This window comes from Triturus cristatus, chromosome 10 (genome assembly GCF_964204655.1).
Source record: "Triturus cristatus chromosome 10, aTriCri1.1, whole genome shotgun sequence".
NCBI lineage: Eukaryota > Metazoa > Chordata > Amphibia > Caudata > Salamandridae > Triturus > Triturus cristatus.
The window spans coordinates 368,629,728-368,656,279 of NC_140593.1; the positions used below are offsets into that span (position 1 = coordinate 368,629,728).

Below are 26,552 nucleotides of genomic sequence, written 5' to 3' on the forward strand. Positions count from 1 at the left end.
AAACGTAACAATAAAAGAAGAATAGTAGATTAACACGTATCGCACTATCTGAGAAATAAAGCAAGCTTGTTTGCGTGGGGCTGTTTTTCGTCTTTGAATGAGTCAATTTCGGCTTTCTTATCTCTTCAACAATGGCAATTTAACAAGTTTTAAGATCTAAAAAATACGTTTTTTGTCTGTTTGACATGTCCTCGATGAGAAGCATTTAAACAAAGACAAAATCTGTGCATTTCAGTGCTTGAGCAGCAGAATCGCACCACTTAACATTAAGGAAATTCTTGAAACCTGATGTGACCCATTATTCCAATTTGTGTCTGTGTCTTGTCGATAGGGCTCCTAGACGACGTTTAGCACTTTAGGAAACCCTTAGGTACTTAACTAAATTAATAACATAGTGATGGGTTACTTGCTTCGTCTTTAGGGGTTGCAGAATGGGCTAGAGTTAGACTGTTGCTGAGAACTAAGGTATTTTATGACTGGTGTGGATTGAGCACTGGCCTGTCAATGGGAAGTAAAGATTCTCGATAGAAGATTCCTGACACTGTCTGACTGTTTCAATATAACTCCTGGAACAGAGTCTTACAGAATGACAACTTGGAGAGGACCTTAAGCAGAGCGTCCAAGGCAACTGTCCACCCAATCATCTGAAAGGTTTTGCCTTAGTATTTCATCCTGAATTTGGTTCAAGTTGTTATTTTCTCATTCCTTGAAGTGAAGTTGTGCTCCAGACTTTAAAGTGATGTAAGTTTGTAAGGTGGTCTGAGCAATTGTCCTGGAAACCCTGGAGTGTCCTGCACAGAACCTTCAGTTAGTTTATTTGTTCCCGAAGGAAACGGAGAAGTTCTTTGAGTGCCCGTGAGATGTTCCATGACTTACACTGAGTCTGAGTGCCTGATTCTGGGATCCTGTGGGAGTTTCTCAAGGAACTTCCTTAATGATCCAGTGTACATTATATTGCAATGATGAAGCAGGAGCAACACTCTTCGTTCTGATGTGGTGTCCTGCTGCCGTTTCACGAAGACTTCCCAAGCAACATGAGCTGGACCAGTAAAGTTTGTGACTTTTAACATTGGCCAATTGACCAATCTGTCAAATAAATCTGTAATGTGCTTAACGTTCCTTTTTGGAGCTGCTTCCAATTCACTTGCCAGTCAAAAAGGATGGTTGGAGCCTGTCTCTGGAATGTGGATTTTTTAACGTTTCAAGCTGACAGTTCCTCATCCTCTAGAATAATATTTCAGTTAAACATTTAAGACTAAAGTCATAGATTTCTTGGCACACCTAAGTGAACTAGTTGGCAACAAATCCTTATCTGTAAATATATATCACATCCTGATTCTCAGAATCAGAGAAACCTTACGTTCTTCTTGCAAATGCAGAAAATTGTAATCGGGTGGAATAGATGGAGTAGTAAGCATCCACAAATTTACAGTGATTGCTAGGTTGTGCATGATTATGGGTGGGGAATTCTCCTGAATTAGATGAATGCCGACAAATTCATAGGCTTATGGAAATTCAAATATTTGTGCAGATATGTTACCAGGTGGATCAGAAGCAGCTGTAAGTGTAGAGAACCAAAATGTCAGGGAAAACCCCATATGTGAAAGAAAATAGAGTTGGGAGTAGACAATTCATGTGCTTTTGTACATTTGCATTTAATTTTCACATACAGAATGTTATATTTACAGTAAGTATGTGTAAGAAATTTGTTTTATGATCGAGGAAGGTGGCAACTCTGTTCGGGCAACAACCGCAATTCTTGTCAGGGTGAACCACAAAAAGTCACTAAATTAACCTGTGCTTAGTCCTCTGGTAGCTTGGTGCAAAAGCAGGGAGGCTTAACTTTGAAGCAATTTGTAAAGTAATTATGCAGCACACAAACCGTAATAAAGTGAAATTACAACAGAAGAAAAATCACAAACCAATTTAGAAAAATAGAGAAAATGTTCAGAAAATGACAGCAAAGGAATTAGATTTATTCAGTAGGACTTGAGTTAAGAATTGTAAAAGTTTTTATTTGATGGTCAGATGGGCAAGATGGCCGCCGTGAGGTTGTGGTGAGAAGACGCTCCGGATCTCTCTCCCCCCGAGATACCTGATGGCTCTTGTATGAAGATTATATACTGTATACCTCTCCTATGGATTTGACTGTCTGGCTGCAGGCAGGACTAACCAGGATTTGGACGAAATACCCCATTTCTAAAACCCAAATCACCCGGTTTGTCCTAAGATTAATTAAGTGGGAGGCTGCGGTCCGGGCACAACTGACGAAGATGCCGGTACGACTATCGAAAGCTAACAAGGATAAGGAGAAGGATAAAACAAAAACTCAGCAGGATATACCAAAAAACCAGCGAGAGACGGATGATAGAGGCATTAATGCAGACCCAAAAAGAAGCAGCAATGATCTACCCCCGGGATTACAACAGTGGGGGGCAGGTGCCATACGGAAAGTTATTCCTGCTCAAAAGACGAAGAGATTTGAAAAACAACCAAACCAGGGGCAGCGGAGAAAGCGGAGAACGCCGAGGTACGGTCAAAACCAGACTCGGCGTTAGCAGAAAGCACCGATCTACCCCGTTCCGGGCAAGACCCGGATCATTTTGTTAAAGACACTTCTACAGGAGTAACCCAAGGGGCAAACAAAGGAAAAGAAGCGACATTAAGGCAGCCTACCTTGAAAGAGGTGTTCATTTTCAGGAAAAATCCCCAGCCGGACACCGAGCCTGACACCGAGCCTGACACCGAGCAATCCGTGAGTATGAACGTCCTCGAGGACGCAACAGTAGACGCTCCCGGCGTGGAGGCATCTGTTGCTAGGCAACCCCGTGCCTTGACAGCAGCACTTGCCAGTAGCTACGGCGATGGCGATGGTGGAGGCAGCACAGAAGGTAACGCAGGAGCTACAGCGATTAAGGTAACACAACCCATACTCCCTAACAACAGCGGGCTGAAACCGACAATGGGGCCTAGTAAGAATTTAAGGCCGGACTCAATTGAGGGGTCATATACACCCGGGGCATCTGGAAGCGCGGATATGTTGGAGGCGCTTATACAACTAGAAGCTGAAATGGGCAGTAAAAGGGGCAAAGAAACAAACAATGATCCCACCAACCTTCACTCAGCAGGAAAAAGCGCCACGTTGGTCACAGATAACAAATCTCTGGGCCCGGAGAAGAGAGAGGGAGCTTCAGCCGACGGGGAATGTTTTTTCTCAGTGAATGAAGACACGGATATCACCCAGTCAACTGATGACACCTCAGCGGAGGGGGAGTTAGATGAAGAAACAAGCTCTGGATCAAACTCTTCTATGAAAGAGTCCACGCAGAAAAAGAGAAAGGTAAAGGGCAGAAGGCACGGCGGAAGATTGGAATCACCAACAGCAGAGGGGAAAAAGCTAGATTGGGACTATTCTGCAACGTCGCAGTCTTATGTAGAGGAGGGTAATTTACAGCCCTTAGATAACACCCCCATTCCTGCACAGTATCTGGCCCCCTTCGAAATGATTTGTACCACACTTAAGCAGATGCAAGGGGAGGCAAGGTCAGAAAGTCGGAGGGCTAGGCAAGCCACAAAAAAAATCCACAATACCCTGAAGAAGGTTAATAAACTATATGAAGGTGTAGCCGAGAGGGTGACTGAAGTGGAGGAGCGGACTGGAAAATTAGAGGATGACTTTGGGGTATGGCGGGATTTTAAACAGGAGCAGGAAAAATTGACTAGCGACTTGCAATGGAAGTTGGAGGAGTTTGAAAACCGTCAGAGGCGGAACAACATTCGCATTTTGGGTGTGGCGGAAGGAAAAGAGGGAGATGACATTATGCACTTTGTGGTTAACTTGTTGAGAGGAGCTTTTCCGGAATCACAGTGGGAATGGGAAAGAGAGATTCAACGAGCCCATAGATTCCCCTTCATCATTAGAAAAGGCCGAGGGGGTGAGGGGCCGGCAGGTCAACCGCCATTTCCTAGAGCCATCTTGATATATGTCGGGAATTATCTGCTCAGGGAGGAAATTATAGATAAGGCTAGACCTGACAAGAAAAGATCCTTTGAGGGAACCACCTTCTTCGCCAGGCCAGATTTCTGCCACGTAACTGTAGAAAGAAGATGGAGACTCAGACAGCTTATTAAACCTTTTCAGGCACTAGGGTCTGAGGCGTTCCTCTTATTTCCCGCAAGGCTAAAGGTGGTTTTCAAGGGTAGAACGACTATCTTCCTTTCCGAGATCAAGGCCCAACAGTTTTTAGAGGAGATCAAATCGCAAAAAGGGGGTTGAGAAATATAGAAAGGTTAAATGCAAAAGGTTTGAACATGATGGAGCGGGATGTATGCACTGGTAGAGGAAGACTTTAGATATAGGTATATCTCCGACTGAATCATTTTTTTTATTAAGGTGATAGTATACACAAAAGGTGAAATAGTTAAATAGATAGATAATTAGGATAAAGACATAGAGGAGGGGTATAGGATGCATTGGGGGTCAGGGGTAGGGGGGAGAGTGAGGAGCGTTTCCCGCAAGCTATTGCGGCCACACATAGGTCTCCTGGACCTATTTGCCAGTAAAGGGGGGGAGGGGGGGAGAGGACAGAGGGTGGGTAGGGTGGAGGTAGGGGGGATGGGGGGGGGGAAAGAGGGGTAAAAACGGGAATAAAGGTGTGCCAGGGTTCAAGAAGCTACACAGGAGAGCACAATATATAGCGCATGGAGTTCAAATTGTACAATACAGACTAGACACAAGGGGGAGGTTACAGGATAACTATCAGATGCACTTTCAAAACAAAGTGATAGATCGAGCAAGGTATGCAGAGCTGGACAAAATCTATGCTGTATTTTAATGACTTGCAGGATTGCTACTATTAATATCTGTGGTCTCAACGACCCAGGTAAGAGACTTAGGGTGGCGGCATTACTTAGGACACTTAAGTTGGATTTGGTTTGCCTTCAAGAAACACATGTTGAAGCTTCTAAGGGTTATCTAATGGACCACCTAGGGTTTGCCGTATTAGCAAATACAAAGCAAGGGACAAAGCATAGGGGAGTGGCTGTACTAGGGAGATCCACTGACGTGGAAGTGATAAGGAAAATGGAAGATCAATGGGGCAGGTGGGTAATAGTGGAAATAAAATTTAAGGGTGAAAAATGTACTATAGTTTCTGTGTATGGTTCAACAGAAGACGACCCCGAACTCTTCCAATTTTTAGACACTGAGTTGGAACTATGGCCCGAACCAATTATATGTTGTGGGGACTTTAATATTCACGATCCCAGTACCTCATTTGTATACCCGGGGCGGACATACGCAGAGAGAAAAAAGAGAACCCATAAGGCATTGTCAGATATGGTGTCAAACAATTCTCTAGTGGATCCGTGGATTAAGTTGAACCCAGATAGCGATGGTAGCACCTTCTACTCGGCCCCCCATAAGGTACATGTCAGATTGGACTACTTTTTGATTTCAACTTCCCTGATGTCAGAGGCACAAATAGAAAAACAACCTCGAATTGTTTCGGACCATAGCCCTCTGATTTTAACTATTAGAATGGGTCAGACATGGCGAAAAGATATGCAGTGGACATTTGATAGAGCCCTTTTGAGGGATGAAGGATAGAGAGTTTATATGACTGATTGGATTAGGGCCTATTGGGAAATTAATAAAGGTACGGCTCCACCGGGAGTAGTATGGGATGCCTTTAAGGCCGGGGTAAGGGGTGAGACGATGAGCTATGTGTTTTCATCCCAGAAAAAGACAAGACTTAAAATTAAGGAGGTTTACCAAAAGCTGTTAATGATAGAGGAGGAACTGGTCCGGGACATAAGAGATAAGGTACCAATAGAAGCTCATTTATTAAAATTAGTGGCTCTTAGGGCAGAGGCGGCAGAAAGCATCTCAAAAAAAGCAGCAGAGAATTATTTAACTAAGAGGGAAGCCGTGTACGAACTAAGCGAGAAGGTAGGCCATTTATTAGCAGTACGTACCAGACAGAAACTAGCAGCATCAGATATCGAGGAGGTTACGGATGGGACTGGAACTAGGGTCACTGAAACGACTGAAGTAAGGGAAGTATTCAGGAAGTTTTATCAAGAGTTATATACTAGGGACAGGGGACGATCTATAAGTGAGGTTCAAAGCTATCTCAGTGATATCATTCCTCCGGGTCTGTCTATGGAAGAAAAGGATAGGTTGGATTCCCCCTTTAGTCTGGAGGAATTTCACACGGCATTAAACATGTTACCATCAGGCAAAGCAGCCGGCCCAGACCAGCTCCCGGTGGAGTTTTATAAAGTATTTTATCAAGTTATGGGAATGGACATGTTTTATGTTATGCTGGAAGCGCAGAAAGGGGACATGATTCCTGAATCATGGGGGGAAGCGGAGATCATTGTTATCCTAAAAAAAGGAAAAAATTTGATACTCCCAGGGTCATACAGGCCTATCACACTGATGAACGCAGATACTAAGGTGTACTCCAAGATACTAGCAATAAGACTGGCAGAGGTAATAGAGGGATTAGTAAGCCATACTCAGCATGGGTTTCTTCCAGGCAAAGGTACTACACAACATATTAGACAGGTGATTACAGCTTTCGATGCGGCGGGTGTCTTGGGGGACCCTATTGCGGCACTCTTTTTAGACGCCGAAAAGGCGTTCGATAGGGTCTCCTGGGAATACTTATGGCAAACACTAAAGTGGAATGGATTTGGAAATAGTTTTATAACCGCAATGCAGACTCTGTACAAGAATCCGTCAGGAAGGATTAGAGTTAATAGGGGTAAATCGGCAGCAGTTAGTATTGGAAGAGGGACTAGACAGGGCTGCCCATCTTCCCCATTACTATTTGCTCTTTACCTGGACCCATTGATAAGGAAAATAGAGGGCAATGTAAGGATTCCTCCAATAAGGTTGAATGGATGTGAGGTAAAGTCCTTAGCCTATGCCGATGACGTGGCCATTTTGACGCCCAACCCCAGCATGGCCATAGGAGAAATTGAGTCCGAAGCACAAAGATTCGGGCATATATCGGGATACAGCCTAAATAGCTCTAAAACGCAAATAATATGTAATCATCATATTGCGTTCAATGATCAAAGAGTCATCGATTCAGCAGTATATTTGGGGGTTGCAATTACAGCGGATTTAGACTCACTGATACAGAAGAACCTGGCGCCCCTGATGTTAAAAGTCAAGAAGGATCTGGATCGAATGATCAATTTGCATTTGTCACTAGTGGGCTGCACCAATGTTATAAAAATGCTAATACTGCCAAAATGTTTATATTTCTTTAGGACAATACCGCTATGGTTTGAGATGAAATGGTTTAAAGATCTTGATAATATGTTAAATAGATTTATTTGGGCCCATGGCAAGACCCGCAGGGCATACCGTTTCATGTCTCTGCCTAGAGAGAGAGGAGGCTGGGGAGCCCCTGATTTCAGACTATATTACTGGGCAGCTGCACTGCAATATATGCGCGGGTTGATAGGCGGGGGTGGTTTGGATGTTAGAACACTAAATGATTCATCTAGGATATACTTCATAGTGTTGGGACCAGAGGTGGAGAATTCTTTTCTTAAATGTATTGACTTTGCATATTATAAAAGAACCAGGTTTAAGACAGTCCAAGCCGCAATTAAGATCTGGAATGCAGTGAAGAAAAAAATTGGCTTGGGCAGATATAACAGATACACCAGGTTGTATAAAAATGTCTCCCTCCCAAAGCAGATTTTCTGGGATACCACAATGGCGGGCTGGATGGAGAAGGGGGTAGTACAGATTGGGGATCTGAGGAATACGGAGGTGATGTTTCAATTTATGGATTTAGTGAACACTTTTGGATTAGACAGGAGGGATTTTTAAAAATTTTTTGCAGTTAAGAAGTTTTCTGGGGAATAAACAGGGTGGTAGGATTAGGTTTGATAAGGTAGAAATACTGGAGAATATAAGGTTGGGGGGGACTGCTCTATTAGGAGTTTCTATGCGAATTTGTTAGCAGGAAAACCAGATGATATGGATAAGTATATGGAAAAGTGGGCAGAGAAGCTGGCAGGGGAGCCTAGCAGGTTTAAAGAGTCACTGGATCTAGGGCGCACTCTCCTCTGCTCAGCGCCGCTGCAATCACAGCAGTATAAAACCCTCTACTCGCTATATTTCACTCCAGCAAAGATAGCAAAATGGGGGGGTACCGCCGGTACCACATGCCCAAGATGTAGTTCCCCTGATGCAGATCAAATCCATATATTTGCGGTTTGTCCGCAAATACAAACAGTATTAAAAGATATAGAGAAATTTCTTGATGCCTCCCTGGACATCCAGATTACCTTAAATCCCCCAGAAATATTGCTAGGGATAGCCACGGATACCAATATCATTCAGAGGGAGTTTATCTTCGTTGCAATGGCAGTTTTTAGGCTCTGCATAGCCAGGGCCTGGCTGGATAAAAACCCCCCCGAAATGCAAGTTTGGCTTGCTAACCTGCTGTCTACTTACAATCTGGAAAAAAATATATATGCTCGGAAAGGCAGAACAGGGAGAAAATTGGGGTTAAGGATATGGGACCCCATTATAAAATGGAAGGCGGGCTTGGGTTTGAGAGATTAATTTAGGAAAGCTGGTATGAATTTGAGGCATCTGGTGTTGAAATTTGTGTTAATATCAATTCATTGAAATAAGTAGGATGCTTTGATGAATATTTTGGTTATTTCCCTCTTTTTTTTTTTTTTCTTTTGGAAATGCTCTGATATGTAACATCTTATAAGAATCTAAATGTATTATTGGAGATTGTGCGATGATATGTGCTAACTGTGTAATGGTGAAACTAATAAATATATATTAAAAAAAAAAAAGAATTGTAAAAGTTTTTAATAAAATCTATTGCCAAAAAGAATAAAGTGCCAACTGCGAGTATCTGGTTGCGCGAGACTGGGTCAAAGTCAAAAGTTAAGGCTGACAGCAATGGAGCGCGGGTCAATACAAGGGGTGGATTAGACCAAGGTAGAGTTTAGTGGGGGAAGGCAGCAGGCTGTGTCTGAAGAGGAGTTGTTGACGCCGGGGAGCCGCTGGATGAAGTGTCTTTGTCAATGGGGAGCTGGTTATCATGGAGCCTGGTGAAGATTTTTACCTTCAGACTTAACCAACTTTTTGGGGGTCGTGAATCTCTAGAGGGACGAAGCTGCTGGTGATATCTGAAGAGGGCTCTACAAAGCCGGATAACTTTGCCTAAAGGTCCAACTGAACAGAATTTTCTGTGGCAAAGAACAACATAGTAGATGTGTAGCGATGCACCTTGGGCAGATCAGATAGCAGGTAGGTCCTGGTCTTCTGTTGATTCTCCAGGACGTTTTTGTAGAAACATGTTATAAGATCCCAGCTTTTGGAGGAGTACCCCCAACACCACTACCCAGGGTCCAGGACTTGGGGGGGGGCGGTTAGGACTCACTCCGGCAGAGGCCAGCAGCAGGGTTCAAGGCCACAGGAGCTTATGTCCCTGTAACTCAAAAAGGAATCAGCCAACTAGCTATGGGATTCACTTCTGGTGGTCCTATGTTCAATGAGATGGTCCAGTTACCCTTCAAGTACCAAGGCAGTGCTTCAAGCAGCACAACTGTCCTCTTGTGGCAGGACCATCCTTCTGAAGTCTTCCACAGGTCCAGGAGTGTACTGAAAATCTGTTCTGGGGGGTTCAATGTTTATTCCTGGTGCCAGCCGTTGTGTGTGGGGCACACCCTGTGCTACCCCCGCATATGGTTCTGGAAAGTTTGTCTCTTCATTGTCAAGGCTCCAAGAGGTCTGGGATGACAAAAGGCTGGTGTCAGATTCCTTTGTGTTCGCTGGAGGCAAGCTCCTTGAAGTATAATTGGGGCAGGGCATAGCTCCGCCCCAGCCCTCCCGGCAGGATGATCCATCCTGCCCACAGCTAGTCCCTTTTTTGTCACTGTCTGTGAGGAATACACAAACCCCAGCAGCACAGCCATTCACAGTCATTTGACCAATGACACTGGCAAAAGGCACAAATGGTTAGGAAAAGAAAATCCCAACTTTCTAAAAGTGCCATTTTTAAGGTTTTAGCTAAATATCTGACCTCCAATTAAAGAGAATTTTAAATTACTATTCATGTGAGTCTAAAAATGACATCTCTGCTTGCTTCCAGTCCACAGTCCGCATCTATTAAACGTAATAGGATAACCAGGTGTTAGTCACCACAGTGGTGAAAAATTACTTTTATACAAATAGTCTTTATATTTAGTAAAGATGAGAACGGCACTCTGTGATAGATAGATAGATAGATAGATAGATAGATAGATAGATAGATAGATAGATAGATCCTTTGTAAAAAGGCACCACCACTTTTATTCTGAGATTCTGTTGTTTGATAAGCACACCCAGAGGTTTGGTGGCTGGAGACTCTGGGACCTCTTCCACCACCCACATCGTCTATCAAAAATCTAGGCATATGGCTTGACTTCCTGTCTTTTGAATCTCAAGTGAGAACTCTTGCAGGCTCCTGCTTCGGTTTCCTTAGAGGCCTCAAACCTATCATAGATTTTCTTTCAATACTGTTCAATCCCTTGTTTTGTCGCGTCTTGACTATTGCAACATCTTGTATTTGGGTTTCAAGAATTCCATTCTAAGGTGGCTGCAATCAGTCCAGAATGCTGCAGCCGACCTTCTGTTTGGTCCTCCCAAGTTCTGCCCCTTATCATAACTTCTTCTGAAGTGTCACTGGTTGCCAATTGAGGAACGCATCCAGCTCAAAGTTCTCAGCACCACACATAAGATTATGCACTTTCAAGAGCTCCTGTTCTCTCACAACTCATGCTGCCCTGTCTTCTTTCCGAGCTCTTTGCTCTGCAGAACTCAACTTGGCAGTGAACCCCCGATATAGGAGAAATAAATTGGGCGTGCTCTCCTTTCGGTTGCTGGCTCCTATCCTTTGGAACAGCATGCCTCATGACCTGAGGGCTATGCAGAATCAATTTTGCTTCAGAAAAAAACTTGGCTATTTGCATCCCAGGCCTCTTGCCAGTCTCTCTGTTCCTCTTGCTATGTTTCCGGTTATTGGGTCCAGTACTGAGAAGCCCCGTTTCTGGGGCAGCCATGCGATCTATAATCATATATATTAACATTAACATTTGTGGCCCGATGTATGACCCCTTAATATGCACTTTCATAGCCAACCTGTTCGTCTAAATAAAATACAACGTGCTATTATCTCAGCTGCAGAAACAATCAGAAACCAGGTTGTGTGCCATAACTGATAGAATTGCTTAAAGCCTATAGAATTGGACAATATGTATATTTTTTCACACCTTTCCCTACAGTCCCTGTGTGTCTGCACAACGTAGCTAGTGATACAATCACTGATGGGTGCAAATATTACATGACACGAGACTTTAACTTCTAAGAAATCATCCACCCATTCGTTTTGTTGTAATGAAGGTGTCTGTTTAAAAAAGAAGTTCCTTAGAAGACAACGCCTCAGAAAAAAAGGTGTGTAAATGTGTATGTTTCCCTGCCATGGATTTCTGCTTGAGTCTCTTAATACATCCTCGAAAGTGGTGCGTCGATTAACATGCTATTGTAATGCAGGTTTGTGGAGCGCACTGTCACCCGGGAGGGTATCCTGGCGCTAAATCGAGGACATTTCCAGAACTGGCGTCATTTTTGCTCACATTTTTCTCAACCTTATTGTTTAGCATGAAAATGATGCTTCACAATTTCAAAGTGAGGTTTACTCTCAAGCTTTTTTCACTGCAGCCAGACGGTTTTTATTAGTTAAAGCGCCATTAGTGCAAAGCTATGTAATAATTGTAATGTCTCAGTTGATTAACTTTAGCTGAGCAATACATTTATTCTACTGCCTATATGACATTAGATATTTATGACCTGAAGCATGTGGTGAATATGATATTTTACAACATATTTCTAGTTCATGTATTACTAGCTTTGTCACCTCAGGTGAAATTCTTAGCCCAAACAACCAATCAGTAACAAAAGCAATAAGTAGTTCCCGAGCAAAATAACACACCCAAATCAGCAACCAAAATCAATTAACAAAATTTTCAGGGACAGAGTCCAATCCACATGTAAAAGGATTTTGCGCAAATGTAACCTAGCCACGGTCCGAGGTCTCAACCAATCAGTAACGTCCAAATTCCAATCAATCAGTTTTACCAACCTTTTTCCAGAAATGATACTAAATGCTATGTATTTAGAATATTAACAAATTTGAATGCTCTTTTTGCAGGTTGTGGCAATTGCAGGGTATTTTCTCGAAAGACCAGTCATCATGGAGATTTTTGAATCAAATTATGTTGCTTTAATCCATATGTTTGAAAATGAGCTTGATCAATGCAAACGCTTGTATGACGATCACCTAAAGCAGGTATGTAACAAACAAAATAACATTTTGTGTGAACTATCAGCATGACACTTTGCTTACATCTCTACATCCAGCACCTTGATTTATTTATACCAAGAACATGCATGCAACAGGCTCATTTGTTTGAGAAAAATGTGCGATGGTCAAAGATGTGGTATTGAAGAACAAGACTATAGTCTCTTGTGGTATTTTGTCTTCTCTTGTTTTATTTATTCATTTAGGTTATTTTAAATGGCTTTTATAACTCCCTCTTACACTAAGTTCAAATTTATGTTTAGACGAAAGCCTTTAAAACAATAAAAACATACTTGGATAAAATATTACACTCCCCAACCCCTCTCCACCCACCCTCTTCCCAGCAACCCAAAGAGCCCTACCATGACCATTCAGCACAGTCTACTAAATTCTGGCTCTGCCATTCTTACCTGACTGAACCTAATCATTGGTTCTAACAATCCAAAACTGGGCATGCTTAAGAGACACCAGTTTAATGTGCTGTATCACACTTATGATTAACCTTTAATATTTTGTTTAAGATGTATATTTCTTCAAGCACAAAAAGCATAATATGGCTCTGACCACAGAGGAAACCCCAGATGTCGCTTCTTAATTAAAACCTTTTCTAGTGCTGGGGACATTTTTACAATCCTTAGACACATTGAATTCCTTTGCAAGCCAAGAAGCATCATATGGTCACTCTAAACTGAGGGGATGTCTGCATTGTTCATAATAAAATCACTCTGATTCATTCTATTAGAGATCCTGATCATGGAACTTTCTTAGGCAACAGATAAAGCCAACCTTTTACACCTCCTTGAAGTTAAAGAAACAAAAATGTAAAGGCCCAAGCATATGGGCCTTTGTCTATAATGTAATTGTTAAAATCATCAGAGGGTCCAAGAAACTGCTACATAGTTTGGTGCTTGAGGAACTTGGTACTCTTTTGTCCCTCACCCTTCCAGAACCTGTCGAAGGGGTAGAATACTGCTCTCAAAGAGGCCCTGGCTCTTTGCAATCTTGAAGAAAAACACCGCAAAGCTTAAGCAGCCCTGTAAACGCAACTAAGCTGTTTACAGATAGTGTATGAGCTCCATTATATTGTTGCAAAGCTTTATTTAATCTGTCCTATGAAATCCTTGAAAGTCACTAATAGATTGCGCATCACTTTTGTTTATATGTTTCCCTCACTTCTGGCAGCATCACCTATCCTTAAATGGTGTAGTGGATACGTTTGCCATGAAATGTACAGCTGACTCTCTCACGGAGGTGCATCTGCTAGTCTCAGCCCTTGATCGAGGCGATATCATGCTATAGGTTGTGCAACATTTACTACATGGTGTCAAAATAATAATTCAAGGCCTCATCTCCTGTTATTCGAATAAATATTCGGGATCAGGATCCGCTCTCTACTGAGATTAGCTAAAGCAACAATATTCCATACTTATTAAGCCCAAACAAGTTTTAAAATTAATCAGATGAAAACATTTTAATGGCAACCCTCATCGCAGGGATCCTAGAACAGGTATGCCTCAATGCTACACCTTGGTTTCTGAGATAGAAACCAACTTCTGTCACACAGATTTCACAGGACAAACCTTCAGACAGCAAAGCTACATCTCCAGGTACACTGCCTCACAGGCTCAGTCTGTAGTTCTTCAGGTTGAACTATGTTTGTTACACATTAAATGATCACTTTTCCCTCCATCTGGAAGTGGAAATCTGGGGAGCTTCGCATTTGGGTGCCACTGCTCCTACAGGTAAACTTACGCGTCAGCTCATTTTCTGAAGCGCCCTGACTGCTTTCCCAGGTCCTTTACTGGTGTTGATCTGAGTCCTTTACCATGGGGCTGTGCCAACGCTGCATAGGGACCCCATGGAGGCCTCCCTCTGTTTCACTAGTTGGGAACTGCTAACCCAGGTCATTTCCCAGAGGGTGCTGGGTCCTCTCTGTGGGCTCTCACCCTGAGCAGGAGATACTCATGTGAGTACTTTAGAACTGACAAACAGTCACACGATGTACAGAAGCTTTAAAACATTGCCTGAATCTACAGACCATCTCAGAACCCTGTCGAGTAGCAATGTGTTCACAAACGACTACAAAAAACTTTAATTACTTTCACAGCGACACTACTTTTTATGACAATAGCTGAAATGTTACTTTTAATCTCAGCTGATATGTATGTAAAAGAGTTTTAAAATGTTTATTGTAAGTGTGTTGGATTGAGAAAATGCGACTTTTATGTAATAATTTTACTTATCCAAACATAGTAAATTATTATTATTTCTCATGCGCCCGTTACTGATCTCTCATATGTTTTCTGGAGGCGTGCTGGGTCCTTTATTATTTTGATGCGGGGGCTGTGCAAAGTCCCCTCTTTTTACGTACGTGGATTAATCCGTGGCTCCCTGATTCTTGCTGTGACTTGGGGCCTCCTGAACTAACTTGCCCCAAACGGATGGTGTCTATTCACCCTGTATACTGGAAGGGCCTGCTGGTCTCTGTCCAGGCGCTGTCAAGATCCCCAGGTCCATGGCGAATGCAGTACAGATGTGTTGCTCTCATTTTATAATGAAATAAACATGTTACCTTATTCTAGAATGCAAACACCAAAACCTGAACTGGATAAGCTACTCACAAATTGCAAGGCAAGTGTAAAGAAAATGAAAGAAAACTGAGCATATGGCAAACCGGGACCTACCTGTCACATCGCCTTTAGAGAGAGAGGAAGGATATTTGTAATGGTCTTGCCTACAGGTGTATTATTACTTCACCTGAAGACTGGAATAAATGGACAGAGGTGGCTCATGATGCTGCCTTTATAGAATCATTTTCTGCCATCATCAGTAGCCTATAATAAATAGCAAACCCAATTGGTTTGGCCTTAATGTGCTAAACACATGAACACGCGGGCATTTACAAATGTTGTTTAAGTGGATTTTACGCACAAATGGCTTTTCCAATGCGGTGAAAAAAGCAGCAGAAAAGAAATCTTCTCTGTATCGAATATATATAGGAGGTACATACCTCCATGTGACAAACACAATGATGATTGCATGCAATTTTCAGATATAAAATAGACCCTCATGCATTCTTATGGATCCACTTCCTAGAAGGTGAAATGACGCACCAAGTAGCCAATAGCTTCAGGTGACATGGTAGTATTCGTCAACTTGTAACCAAAGCCTTCTTTTTTCCCCCCAAGAATTCTTAAGTCATGCGAACAGCTCCATTGTCAAACTAGACATACACAGATAAAGGATAAACCTTTATTTGTATATTTTTACAGATTTTTCAAGTGCTCATTTACCCAATGGTACCATGGTGCTTGTTGAAAATGAATTATGGAGATCACAACAATGAAATGTACACCAACTGCATTATATCTATTCCGCTGACCTAAATTTCCAGGTTTTTCATAGCCTTTCTGAATTATAGCAGCTGAATTTCTTTTCTAAATTCCAATAGAAGTAAATTCCACAACTTAGCTGCCAGGATTGAAAACAATCTGCCTCGTAAGGTAGCCAACAGCCCTATCCCAGTCTATTGTAACATTCTCTGTTGTCGGGTAGATCCTATCAATCCGTAGAAGCTGTGCATTGTTAGGACAACATAAACTAATGGCTTGGTATCAAGACTGATTCCAGACGACCACCACAGGATATGTTGGCCTATAGACCAACTAGCTCACAGTGCCACTGTAAGCCCCCCTAACCTACCAGAGAGCGAATGGTTTCTGGCAACCACTAAACATGAAAACCCTGACCCCTCCAGGATCATGGAAACAGTACAGTACCTTTTTGCTCAGTCACTTGTGCTTACTTATTCTCAGAGAAACATACAGAGAATACTCAGTGGAACGTTTTCAATAATATTTATTAACCCAACATTATTTTTGCATAAAATATGTGTGCTGCAATGATTAGTAGGCAGAAGTAGAGAAACGTGATTACAAGCATCAAAAGCGTAAACAGTAGATATAGTTCTACCATGGTGCTGAACAATTGCATATATGCAGGTATATAAACAAGGCAGTAATCTAGCACATTTCTACTATGCAAACCCTACTCTAAAAGTACCCAGAGTGAGTGTAGGTGTAGAGCAAAGACTACCCCATACCCCACACCCCCCCCCCAAGGGACGATCCAGCCCCATTACCTGATGGGATATATTGAAGGACCCCAACTTGGTCACAAACTGAACACCCCTCACAAGATGTCAGACCTCTGCATGGGGATTTCTCAGCATGCAAGGACCCTCATTGTCAGGGGAAGAACCTCCTCTACTAATCTATCAGGATGCACTTCTTTAAAACATTTTTTTTTAAAAAGCAGCCTTGTGATGTGCGCATAGATTAGTGCTGTTATGGATTTGTTGATATCCTATCGCCCCATGGATGAAGATAGTGAAGACATTTGTATGTAGTGCGAAATGAGACCTTATTCATGATGTTCAGGGCGATGTGATAATGTTGCGTGAAGCTAGATGTGAAAACAAGTTTAGTTTCAGAGAAACTAATCCAACATTGTCATGCATGCAAATATGTGCAAAAGGTCACAGCTGGAAATGTTATTTGTGAGGATCATGTAAGCAAATAAACTGCTTCGCTTCATGGGCCTAACTCGGGAATATAACACTGTGAATGATAAGAAACAATAAAATCTTGCAATGGACTTTTTATATGGTAATAAACAGTTTTATGGATTGTGCAAAGTGTCCGGAATTTCACTTCCTGCTACTGCAGTCATTGAAATATCCTTAAATCCGCCAAAGCCACGTCAGATTTTTCCGGATTCAAAATCGACCTGACTTCAGCCTAGACTAATTTCAATGTCCTAATCAATTTCTGCAGTAGACCTAGGTGTAATGCGTTGCAATAGTCAAGTATGGCAGAAATTAATGTATTTACATTTTCGCTTTTTTGGGGAAGGTTAAATAAAACATTTTCTTCAAGAAGATTATCATAACTAGTTTTTGCCATTGCCCCAATTTGTGCATCTAACAGAAGTTTTGAATCGAGAACCACTAGGTTTCTTACCTCCTGCCTGGAACAGGTTTTGCTCCAAGTGACTGGACAAAAATCATACTCCCATTTTTGATATTCTCCAAAAGGTAACAATATGTCTGTCTTATGCCCATTTGATTTTAGCATATTGCAAATTATACAGTATTGAACATTCAGAAGACAGGCTTTCAATTTTTCAATGTACTGGTTTAATTTGCTCTCCGTTGTCAAGAAAATCAGGGTATCATCTGCATAAATCATCATAGAAAAACCAGATGTTTGGATCACTGCAGTAGTACATAATGATTTAATTTCATTGGGGAAAGTGCTGATCCGTTGGGCCACCGCTTACTAACTGTTTGAATTCTGAGAGACAACCGCCTAGTTCTACTTGCATAGTGCAACCTGACAAACTGCAAAACCATTCTAGCACCATGCTACTAATCTTCATAGTTTACATTCACTCTGTAGGTATTTGGTGGGCTACAGTATCGAATACAGCTGATAAGTCTCATACAATCAGTGAAGTTAATCCATTTAAAATCACTCTGAAGCCCGCCTGTGATGAACATAAGATTTCATTTGCCTCTAGAAATTTCGAAAGCTGATTAAACACGACATGTTCCAAAAGCTTAGACAAAACAGGGTTGTAGCAGTGCCCCATTACAAGTACAGTGCACGAAAGGGCTACATCATTTTTCAATACATGTTTGCCTGCAACAACTGTGGGGAAAAAAAAAACCTTTCTAATTCACTTACATTATAAGTGCATCCATCGGCCATTAGCCGATGCTGGCGGGGGTTTAAAGGAAAAATCTGACGCACGAGCGGTTTACTTTTTTTTTTTTTTTAAACCGGAGGGGGGGAAGCAGAATTGCTTCTGCTTCGGCCCCTGACCTTTCTGGGATATCATTGTGCCAGACAGTAAGCTGACATCACAGATTCCCTACCTGAGCGACAACGAACAGCAGGTGAGTTTTCTCTCTCTCTCTCTCTCTCTCTCTCTCTTTCTCTCTCTTTCTCTCACTCCAGTGAGGATTTTAGGCTGAAAATTGCCTCCCCAGGGCTAAAGGAGACATCCTTTGCAAAGGCAGAGCCTCCCTTTTTCAGCAAAGCCCTCTTCAATCAGTTTACTGCTCGTGGATCAAAGTAGCACTGTGACCCACGAGCAGGACACCACTAGACCACCAGGGTTTTTGAAGGGTGACCCTTCCCCCATTGGGACATAATAAATCTAAAAAAAAGCATGTTTTCCTATAGGGTGCGTGATCACGGCACAATCGTGCCACCTCAGGAGAAAACAAAATGGTGGGCATTATTTCTGGTGTTTTGTGGGGGACTGCCTCCCCTGTGAAATGTGCCCACCTCTCAGAGATGCATAAAATTATTTTAACCTCTTCAGTGCACATGACGAGATCGTCTCGTCATGGAGCACGGGTCGTCATGGAGCACGGTTGGGCTGTGCCCATGACGAGACTATCTCGTCATGAACCCCACCCACTAATGCAACGCCCGGCACAGGAGGGGGAAAGGGCGTGGCACTGAAGGGGTTAAGAGGGTGCCATAGTGTCCACATGGGAAAACAAATGACAGACTTTATTTTCGGTTGCTTGGTGGGGGGTCGGTTTCCCGGTGAAATGGGCTGATCCCAACCAGGCGCATAATTATTTATTTATAAGTATGTTTTCTGCTGGGGGTATGGCAAAATCATGCCCCAAGGGAAAAAAAATTTAAGGAGTCCACTGGACCACTAGTGAGTGTGATGGCCCATGTAATGGACATGTTTTAGTGTTGTCTATTGAAAAAGAAAACTCCCCCAATGTTGAAATGTGTACTACTTCTGATTTTACTGAAATTAATAAGAGCCAAATTTCTGAACTTTCCATCACAGAAATGTGAGGAAAATGTGTGTTTTAGACGGGCTCAGGGTAAAATACCCTGGTGAGAGCCATGCAAGTCATATCCACCTAAACTCTTTGGTGTCTAGCTTCTAGAAATGCACAGATTTGGTAGGTTTCTCGAGGAGCCAGATGAGCTAGGTCCCAAAATCTACAGCTAACCTTGTAGCAAAACAATTGTTGGTTTTCAGTGTAAAAAGTTCATATCCAAGTTGTGTTTTGGGACCTTTCCTGTCACAGGCGCTAGGCTCACCCACAAAAGTGAGGTACTGTTTTTGTTGGGTGACCCGAGGGACTACTGGGTGGTGGAAAATTTGTGGCTTCTAACAGATTTCAGAAATTTCCATCACAGAAACATGAGGAAAATGTGTTTTTGGGACAAAGTTTGAGGTTTGCCAGGGCTTCTGAGTAAAAACACCTTGTTAGAATTACCAAAGACTCACATACAAACTCCATATATTCCCGCAATCAGTAGAGTCTAGCAGACATACCAGTGTATTGCTTTTGTAAGTTGGCCATTGTGACAAGAATTTACAGATGAAAACATTGCCATGAATAGCTTTTTTGTTCTACCCATTTTCATATTTTCTTTTGTTTAACAATTACCTTCTTTGGAAAAACCTTCGGGATCTACAAAAAGGACAAATTGCTGAAATCAGAATTTTGTCTACTTTGCAGAAATATATAACTTTCTGGCAGCACCCATGGGTTTTGCACCTCTTTAAATCACAAACTGGAAGTAGATTGAAAGTACAACAATCAGGAAAATTAACTACCTCTTACAAAAATGGCAAAACTTTGGTAAAAAATATATTTGATACAACTCTTCATATTCACGAAAGCTGGGAAGGTGGTGATTTTAGCACAGCGAATCTTTCGTTGATGCTATGTTTAGGGAAAATAAACTTTTTCTGAAGCATTTGTTTCCCATTCTTACCAAAAAAGCCAAAATGTAGCCATATTGTTGTTATTTCCCCGGTCCCCTTCAGGGGAATCCACAAACCCCGGTTACCTTTAGAATCCCCATTATGTTGGGGTAAAAATGATGCAAATTTGGCATGGATACCTTATGTGGAAAACATTATGTAGACCAATGCATGAATTACCCCTAATAGGAAAAAAGAAATGGCTCAGCACTTGGTGGAAAGCCTCGGCACTTTAGAGGTTAAAGTCTTGTGGTGACCTCACTACTCATCTAAAACAAGAAAATAGCATCACTTATGTTTTGTCATAAATTATTACAGTTGAGCCGGGTAGTTGCAATGTTTCCTGCCAGCAGAGAGTGTGAAAGACAGGCAATGTAGCAGAATGACTGCCGGGCCTAAATAATTAAAGGGGTAGGTAAACTCTACCTTTGGTCCGCAACTAGGAACTGAGACAAGGGGATGTAGGGCTCAAGATAACAAGCCACTGCATTCTCTGACTTCTCTGGCCTACTTGATTCACTGCCTTTACCAAGTCCCTAAATCAGCAAGCATTTAATTCTTCTATCACGATCAAGCATATCAAAACAGCTGACAAAAGAACAGACAGAGTGCAGCCATCATCCCAGGCATAAGCTTTAGTGTTGGCTTCTCTAACTAGTCATGTTCAACAGGAACTTTACACAAAGGAAGAGAGGCTTTCAGCTTGGGTGCACCTATCTTAAAATGAGTATCAAGTCTTACAGGCTACTTTTTCTGAAACCGAAATCGACTGGTAATTCTGGTTGCTGGACATGAACTCCATGGCCTATATTCTGATTCCCGGTTGACCATAAAGAGATCCATCTGGAGAGGCAGTGTTAAAAAATTTTTTTTCCCAATTTACTTATTTTTTTGTATGAAAAGGCTAACTTGGTAGGTTTTCCCAGGTGCCAGATGAGCTAGGGCCCAAAATCCATAGCTAACCTTATAGCAAAATAATTGTTGGTTTTCAGTGTAAACACTTAATATCCAAGTTGTGTTTTGGGACCTTTACTGTGACACCATCTAGGCCCACCCACGCAAGTGAGGTACAATTTTTGTTGGGTGACTTGAGGGACTAATGGGTGGTAGAATATTTGTGGCTTCTAACCGATTTCAGAAATTTCCATCACAGAAACATCAGGAAAATGTGTTTTTTGGCCAAAGTTTGATGTTTGCCAGGGCTTCTGTGTAAAAACACCTTGTTAGAACCACCAAAGTCACACCCCTGTGGACACCCCCAGGTTTCTTGTTTTCACAAATATTCTGGGTATTGTAGGTTTTCCTTGGCTGTGCCTGAGCCAGAGCTCAAAAGCTGCATCTACCGATGTTGTGAAAAAAACATGGATTCTGCTGGGCAAAACAGGATGACTCCATGTCAGTTTTGGGATGTATTGTTTTGCAGGTTCTAGACCCAGACACACAAATGGGGTATCATTTGTATCCATAGGCGTGTGAGAACACAGAATAGTAGAATATTTATAACCAATTGGATTTCTTTGTTTTCGTGCCTTCCAAATGTAAGCCAGAGTGTGAGAAAGAAGACATTTTGCAAAATGTCGTGGTGTGTCCATTGGGGCATTGGGGTGTTGCCTCACTAATGCCACATGGCCACATTCTTCCTCGTTAACTTAACGAGGAAGATTAACTTAACCGGCGTTCTGACTTGAAATCGGGCCGGCCGGAGTCAGTCAGGATGCATCGCTGAAGGGGGTGGGGCCGCACTGCATGGTTGGGTTTGTTGTTGACTGACAGCAGCAGGGCAGGCCCAGTGGGCATGTTCGGGTTCGGTCTGACCAGCCCGAACATGCACACTACTGTGTCCTGCATTAGGAGAGCCAGCGAGGGAGAGGGTTGCTACTGGCCAGTGGCCCCAGCCCCCGGTCTCTTATGGGTGGGGACAGTCCCTGCTCAAGGCAATCCTGGCGCTGCTGGAGCAGCGTCTGGATTGGCTGAGAGGCGTTGCCACCAGCCACTCACGAAGACACCAACGCGGATCCCGGCCTAGGAGCTCACAGCAGAGGCGGCGCATACTCGACAGTCAGGTACATTTTCAAGGTTTTTTTAAACTTTAATTTTAAACCCTCCCGGCCCCCCACATGAGTATTGCGAGCCATGACTGCTTCTTGCTGGAGTTAGGCGCTTCTGTATAATTACTTGCATACATTTTGTTGCTTCCTGCGGAGAGTGTGCGGGCAGGACCTTGGTATCTCTTCCACACACAAAACACCACAGCTATATGCAAGCCTCTGGCTCCCTTCTTCAAGGCTTTCGAGCTGTTAGTGTTTCAACTCCAAAGCTCTCAAATGAAGAAACAAATGAATCGATAAATGAATACGTAAGTCTTCGTGTAACGCACACCTAAAGCCAGGTTTGAATGAAAAATGGGGAATGACCTGGATCGGAAGTACGTGCTCCAGGCGTCCAATATACGCAGTTTTCAGTATTCCCCCTTCCCGCCTCCCCCAAAAAACACATTGCTGCAAATTGTACAAGACAGATGCATGAATTTAAAGGCGGGAAATATGCCTCATAAGCTTATCAGTCAAAGATCAGTCGAGGACAAGTTGAAGGGCTTGAAAGTGACAGCTGTGTGAATCGTTCTCTGTTCCTGCAGGATGAGACCCGAAATGAGGGCAGCGATTTACAACCCATGCCTGGCCCCTGTTCAGACTGGCTGCTCCCTACCAAACCGTGCTATTTTTACTGTCTTGTGTGACCTAATCCGGGGTTCAAGGATGTGAAAGCCAGCGTGTCCCAGCAGAGAATCTTCAACCAGCTTAAATCTTAGCCTTCTGCCTCTAAAATCAAGGCAGCGGATCTGCACATGTAATTGTGAGATTATTGTATAGCGTATCGCACCAGTATTCAGCTCGCTTCTAAGTGTCTACAATTCTGGAAAGCAGGGAAACGCATCACGGGGAGGCAAATGTTTACGATCACTCAGTGCTGTCGAGAGGAGAAGCCAGGATCCAAACACCGTGCCCTGGAACTAGTCAGCAGCTTACCACTTACATTTAAACTACCAAAGATGAGCACACCCTGCAAATCTCTCCTATCACTTAAAACAATCTAACACGAGCTTGTGCTGACGAAAAGACATTGTATAAACGACAGTATTGTGCGTCTATCTTTAGGTAACCATTTGTGTAATAACACCAAGCATCGAGTGGTAAAACTACGGCACAGTTTCTGTGAGAAAATGTTAAGCTGTTTTTCTTCGCACTGGAAAAGCTTTGCCCTCGGATGTCAGGCTGTGCCACTGGTGACGCACGTTTTAGGTCTCACCTGACCCAGCGCTTGCGCTGGTCTGGCGAGACTTTAAGTAAGGGCTTAAAAAAATGCTACCGCCGGCTACAGCTTGCAGTGCATGTGCGTGGGCACGCGCTTGAGCAGAGGCGCCATATGGCATTCCTCATGCTCATTAAGCGCATCGCTCGCTGCGCACTTGATCGCAATCACTTTCACTTTCGCATCGCGTGACGGCCGCGCACGAACCACTCGAGAGACTACCACTGCCACCCCGTGGCCTTAAATAGCAGTGGCATCTCCTGTATTTAAAGGCTTGCGGTTGTGTAATTCAGTGATATTATGCAATACTAAACATTGATATTATGCAATAATAAACATTTTACAATAATTATGTGCAGATCGGATTCTTCTCGGAAACCAATCCCTTTGTCAAGCCATGACAACCCCCAATGTGCTAAACAGTTTAATAATACTAAACTTTAAATTGTAATTAACTAGTGTGCATGTTTACATCTTGTAATTAAATGATGCGTAACAAGACAGCTTCATAAAAGTTCAATAAATCAAGCCAGTACAGCAATCCAAGTCTAATAACGTATGATACAGGGCCACCGATTCATCCAATCAAAACCAACGTAGACCTTCATCCGATTCGAAACCTTCGTGCTTCAATGTGTGCATTGTATTAATTGTGTTTGTAATTAGCAGAGTTAACACCCAGTCTACTGTTCTGGGATGGCAGGGTGCCCTACACATGCCTACAAACCTCAAGTTGCAGTCATATTCATGTTGTCCACGAAACACATGCCTACAGGGGTTCGAGGGTTGCTGTGGAATCCCCAACACGCTCTGCCATGCAGCATCAACTCTATCCCTCTTTCTTGCACACAAGCTCTCTCTCTCCCTCTCTCACACACGCATGCACGCACACATGCACGCTCTCTCTCCCTCTCCCCCTCTCTCTCTCACACACACACAGGCACACACACATGCACGCTCTCTTTCTCACACACACACACACAGGCACACATGCATGCTCTCTTGCACACACACACTTACTCACACATGCAGGCTTTCTGCTCTCTTTCTCTCTCTCCCTCTCTCACACACATACACGAACACATGCATGCTCTCTCTCTCTCTCTCTCTCACACACACACCCAGGCGCACGCACATGCACATTCTCTCACTCTCACACACACACGCACAAACACATGCACTCTCTTTCTCTTTCTTTCACGCTCTCTCTTTCTCTCACACACACCCATGTGCGGACACATGCGCGCTCGCGCTCTCTCACATGCATGCACGCACACATGCACAATCTCTCTCCCTCTCTCTCACACACACACACACACACACACACACACACACACACACACACACACACACACACATACACATACACACACCCACGCACAAGCACACGCTCTTTCTCTCTCTCCCTCTCTCTTGCGCACACACACAGGCACTCACACACACATGCATTCTCTCTCTTTCATTGGTGTGCAGTGCCGAAGCACCATTGATTCCTGCTACGCACAGTAAGACATTCATTTGTGCTTTTATTATGATACAAGGACCCCTTGTTCCCTGCCAGGCCTCCAGTACTGGTGGCGTGGTGGGGGTAGTGCTAGGTGTGCAATGCCGAAGCACCATTGACTCCTGCTGTTTACAGTAAGACCTTCACTGGGGCTTTTAGCTTGACTGTGGTATGATACAAGGACCCCTTTGCTCCCTTTCAGGCCTCCAGCACTGGTGGCGTGGAGGTAGCAGTGTGCAGTGCCGAAGCACTTTTGACTTCTGCTGTGCACGGTAAGGCATTCGCGAGTGTGGCAGTGCCTAATCTGAACACCTTCACTGCTGTCTCTTGGAGTACCGAAACACTACTGTCAATAGTCACAATATGTTCATGAGTAAATCCTGCATGTTCGCTCTGCTTGGCATGCCAGTTTAGGGCCTAGCACTACTGTAGTAGTACTGTACAGTAGTTTTTTTCCTGTGTGCTTCTACCCGTCCACGTTGCTCTCTTTATCCCGTGTGCTTCTGTTCTCACGTGCTCCACGTTGCTCTCTCTCGCCCTGCTTGTCCAGCTGCCATCCATGTTGCTTCTGACCCCATCCTCTGTAATCTTTCCCGCACCAGTACTCTCCGTGTTGCTTCTGAGCCCTGCTTTCGTTATTTCCCTCCACCCGCCTTAAAAAAAAAATTTAAAAAAAGCTTTGGCACTGCTTTCTTTTTCTTTATTTACCAGGACAACTTGGATCAGTAAATAAAAAAAAGAAAACTTCACACGCACGCTGTAGGTGAGTTAATGTGTTCTGCTTTTACCTACAAAATGACAGCTGCTGCAACTGCATAATAGCATCTTTTTTTTTTAATGGATAGGTCCTCTTTATCCATGCTGCACAACATCGCTAAACAAGCCTTTGGGACATTAAGTGTTTAGTTATCCAGCACAATATCCTTGGTGCAACAACATCAACTGTTGCATGGCTAAACACTTATAAGGTACAAGGTTTAGCCATGCAACAGCTGATGTTGTTGCACCAAGGATATTGTGCTGCAAAACTAAATACTTATAAGGTCCCAAAAGCGAGACCTATTGGCTATGCCAATGCTTGTTCCTTAGCCGACCGTTCTATGTTTTAGAATTCAGCAATCGTTTGCAAACTCATCTGTGTTTTTCCGCAGTGGGACCCCCCGCACCCCAAAAAAAAAAACATATACTTTGCGGCCTTCCCTGTCCAAAGCACGCCGCTGAATTGCATTACTTGCCAAGTGTATGTGTTTTTCCTCATACATATGTTGCTGTCTCCAATCCATTCTTTTCACCTGAAAACTAGTGTTCAAATGACTTTAACATCTCTAGAACGTTCCCTGTTTGACTGCTCTGGCATGTCTGTGGTTATTACCGTCACCGTGAGCTGGGGATGTCATTCGTGCTTAAGAAGAACTATTTGTGCATTAATGCACATTGAACGCGCTTTCATACATGTGACCAAGGCTATGTTGCAGTTTATGCAATCTGCAGTCCGGAGTTTTAAAATGTGTTTTCCAACACCATCAAAATAGTGT

At 43.1% G+C, this 26,552-nt stretch overlaps 1 protein-coding gene across 1 annotated transcript in view; it reads left to right on the forward strand.

Annotated features, from left to right (window-relative positions):
• DNAH11 (dynein axonemal heavy chain 11) overlaps positions 1-26,552 on the forward strand; it is a 3,007,685-nt gene that overhangs the window by 701,593 nt on the left and 2,279,540 nt on the right. The window contains exon 10 of the mRNA XM_085631597.1: positions 12,243-12,380. Within this exon, the coding sequence (XP_085487723.1) occupies positions 12,243-12,380 (138 nt within the window). The remainder of the gene's footprint in view (positions 1-12,242; positions 12,381-26,552) is intronic.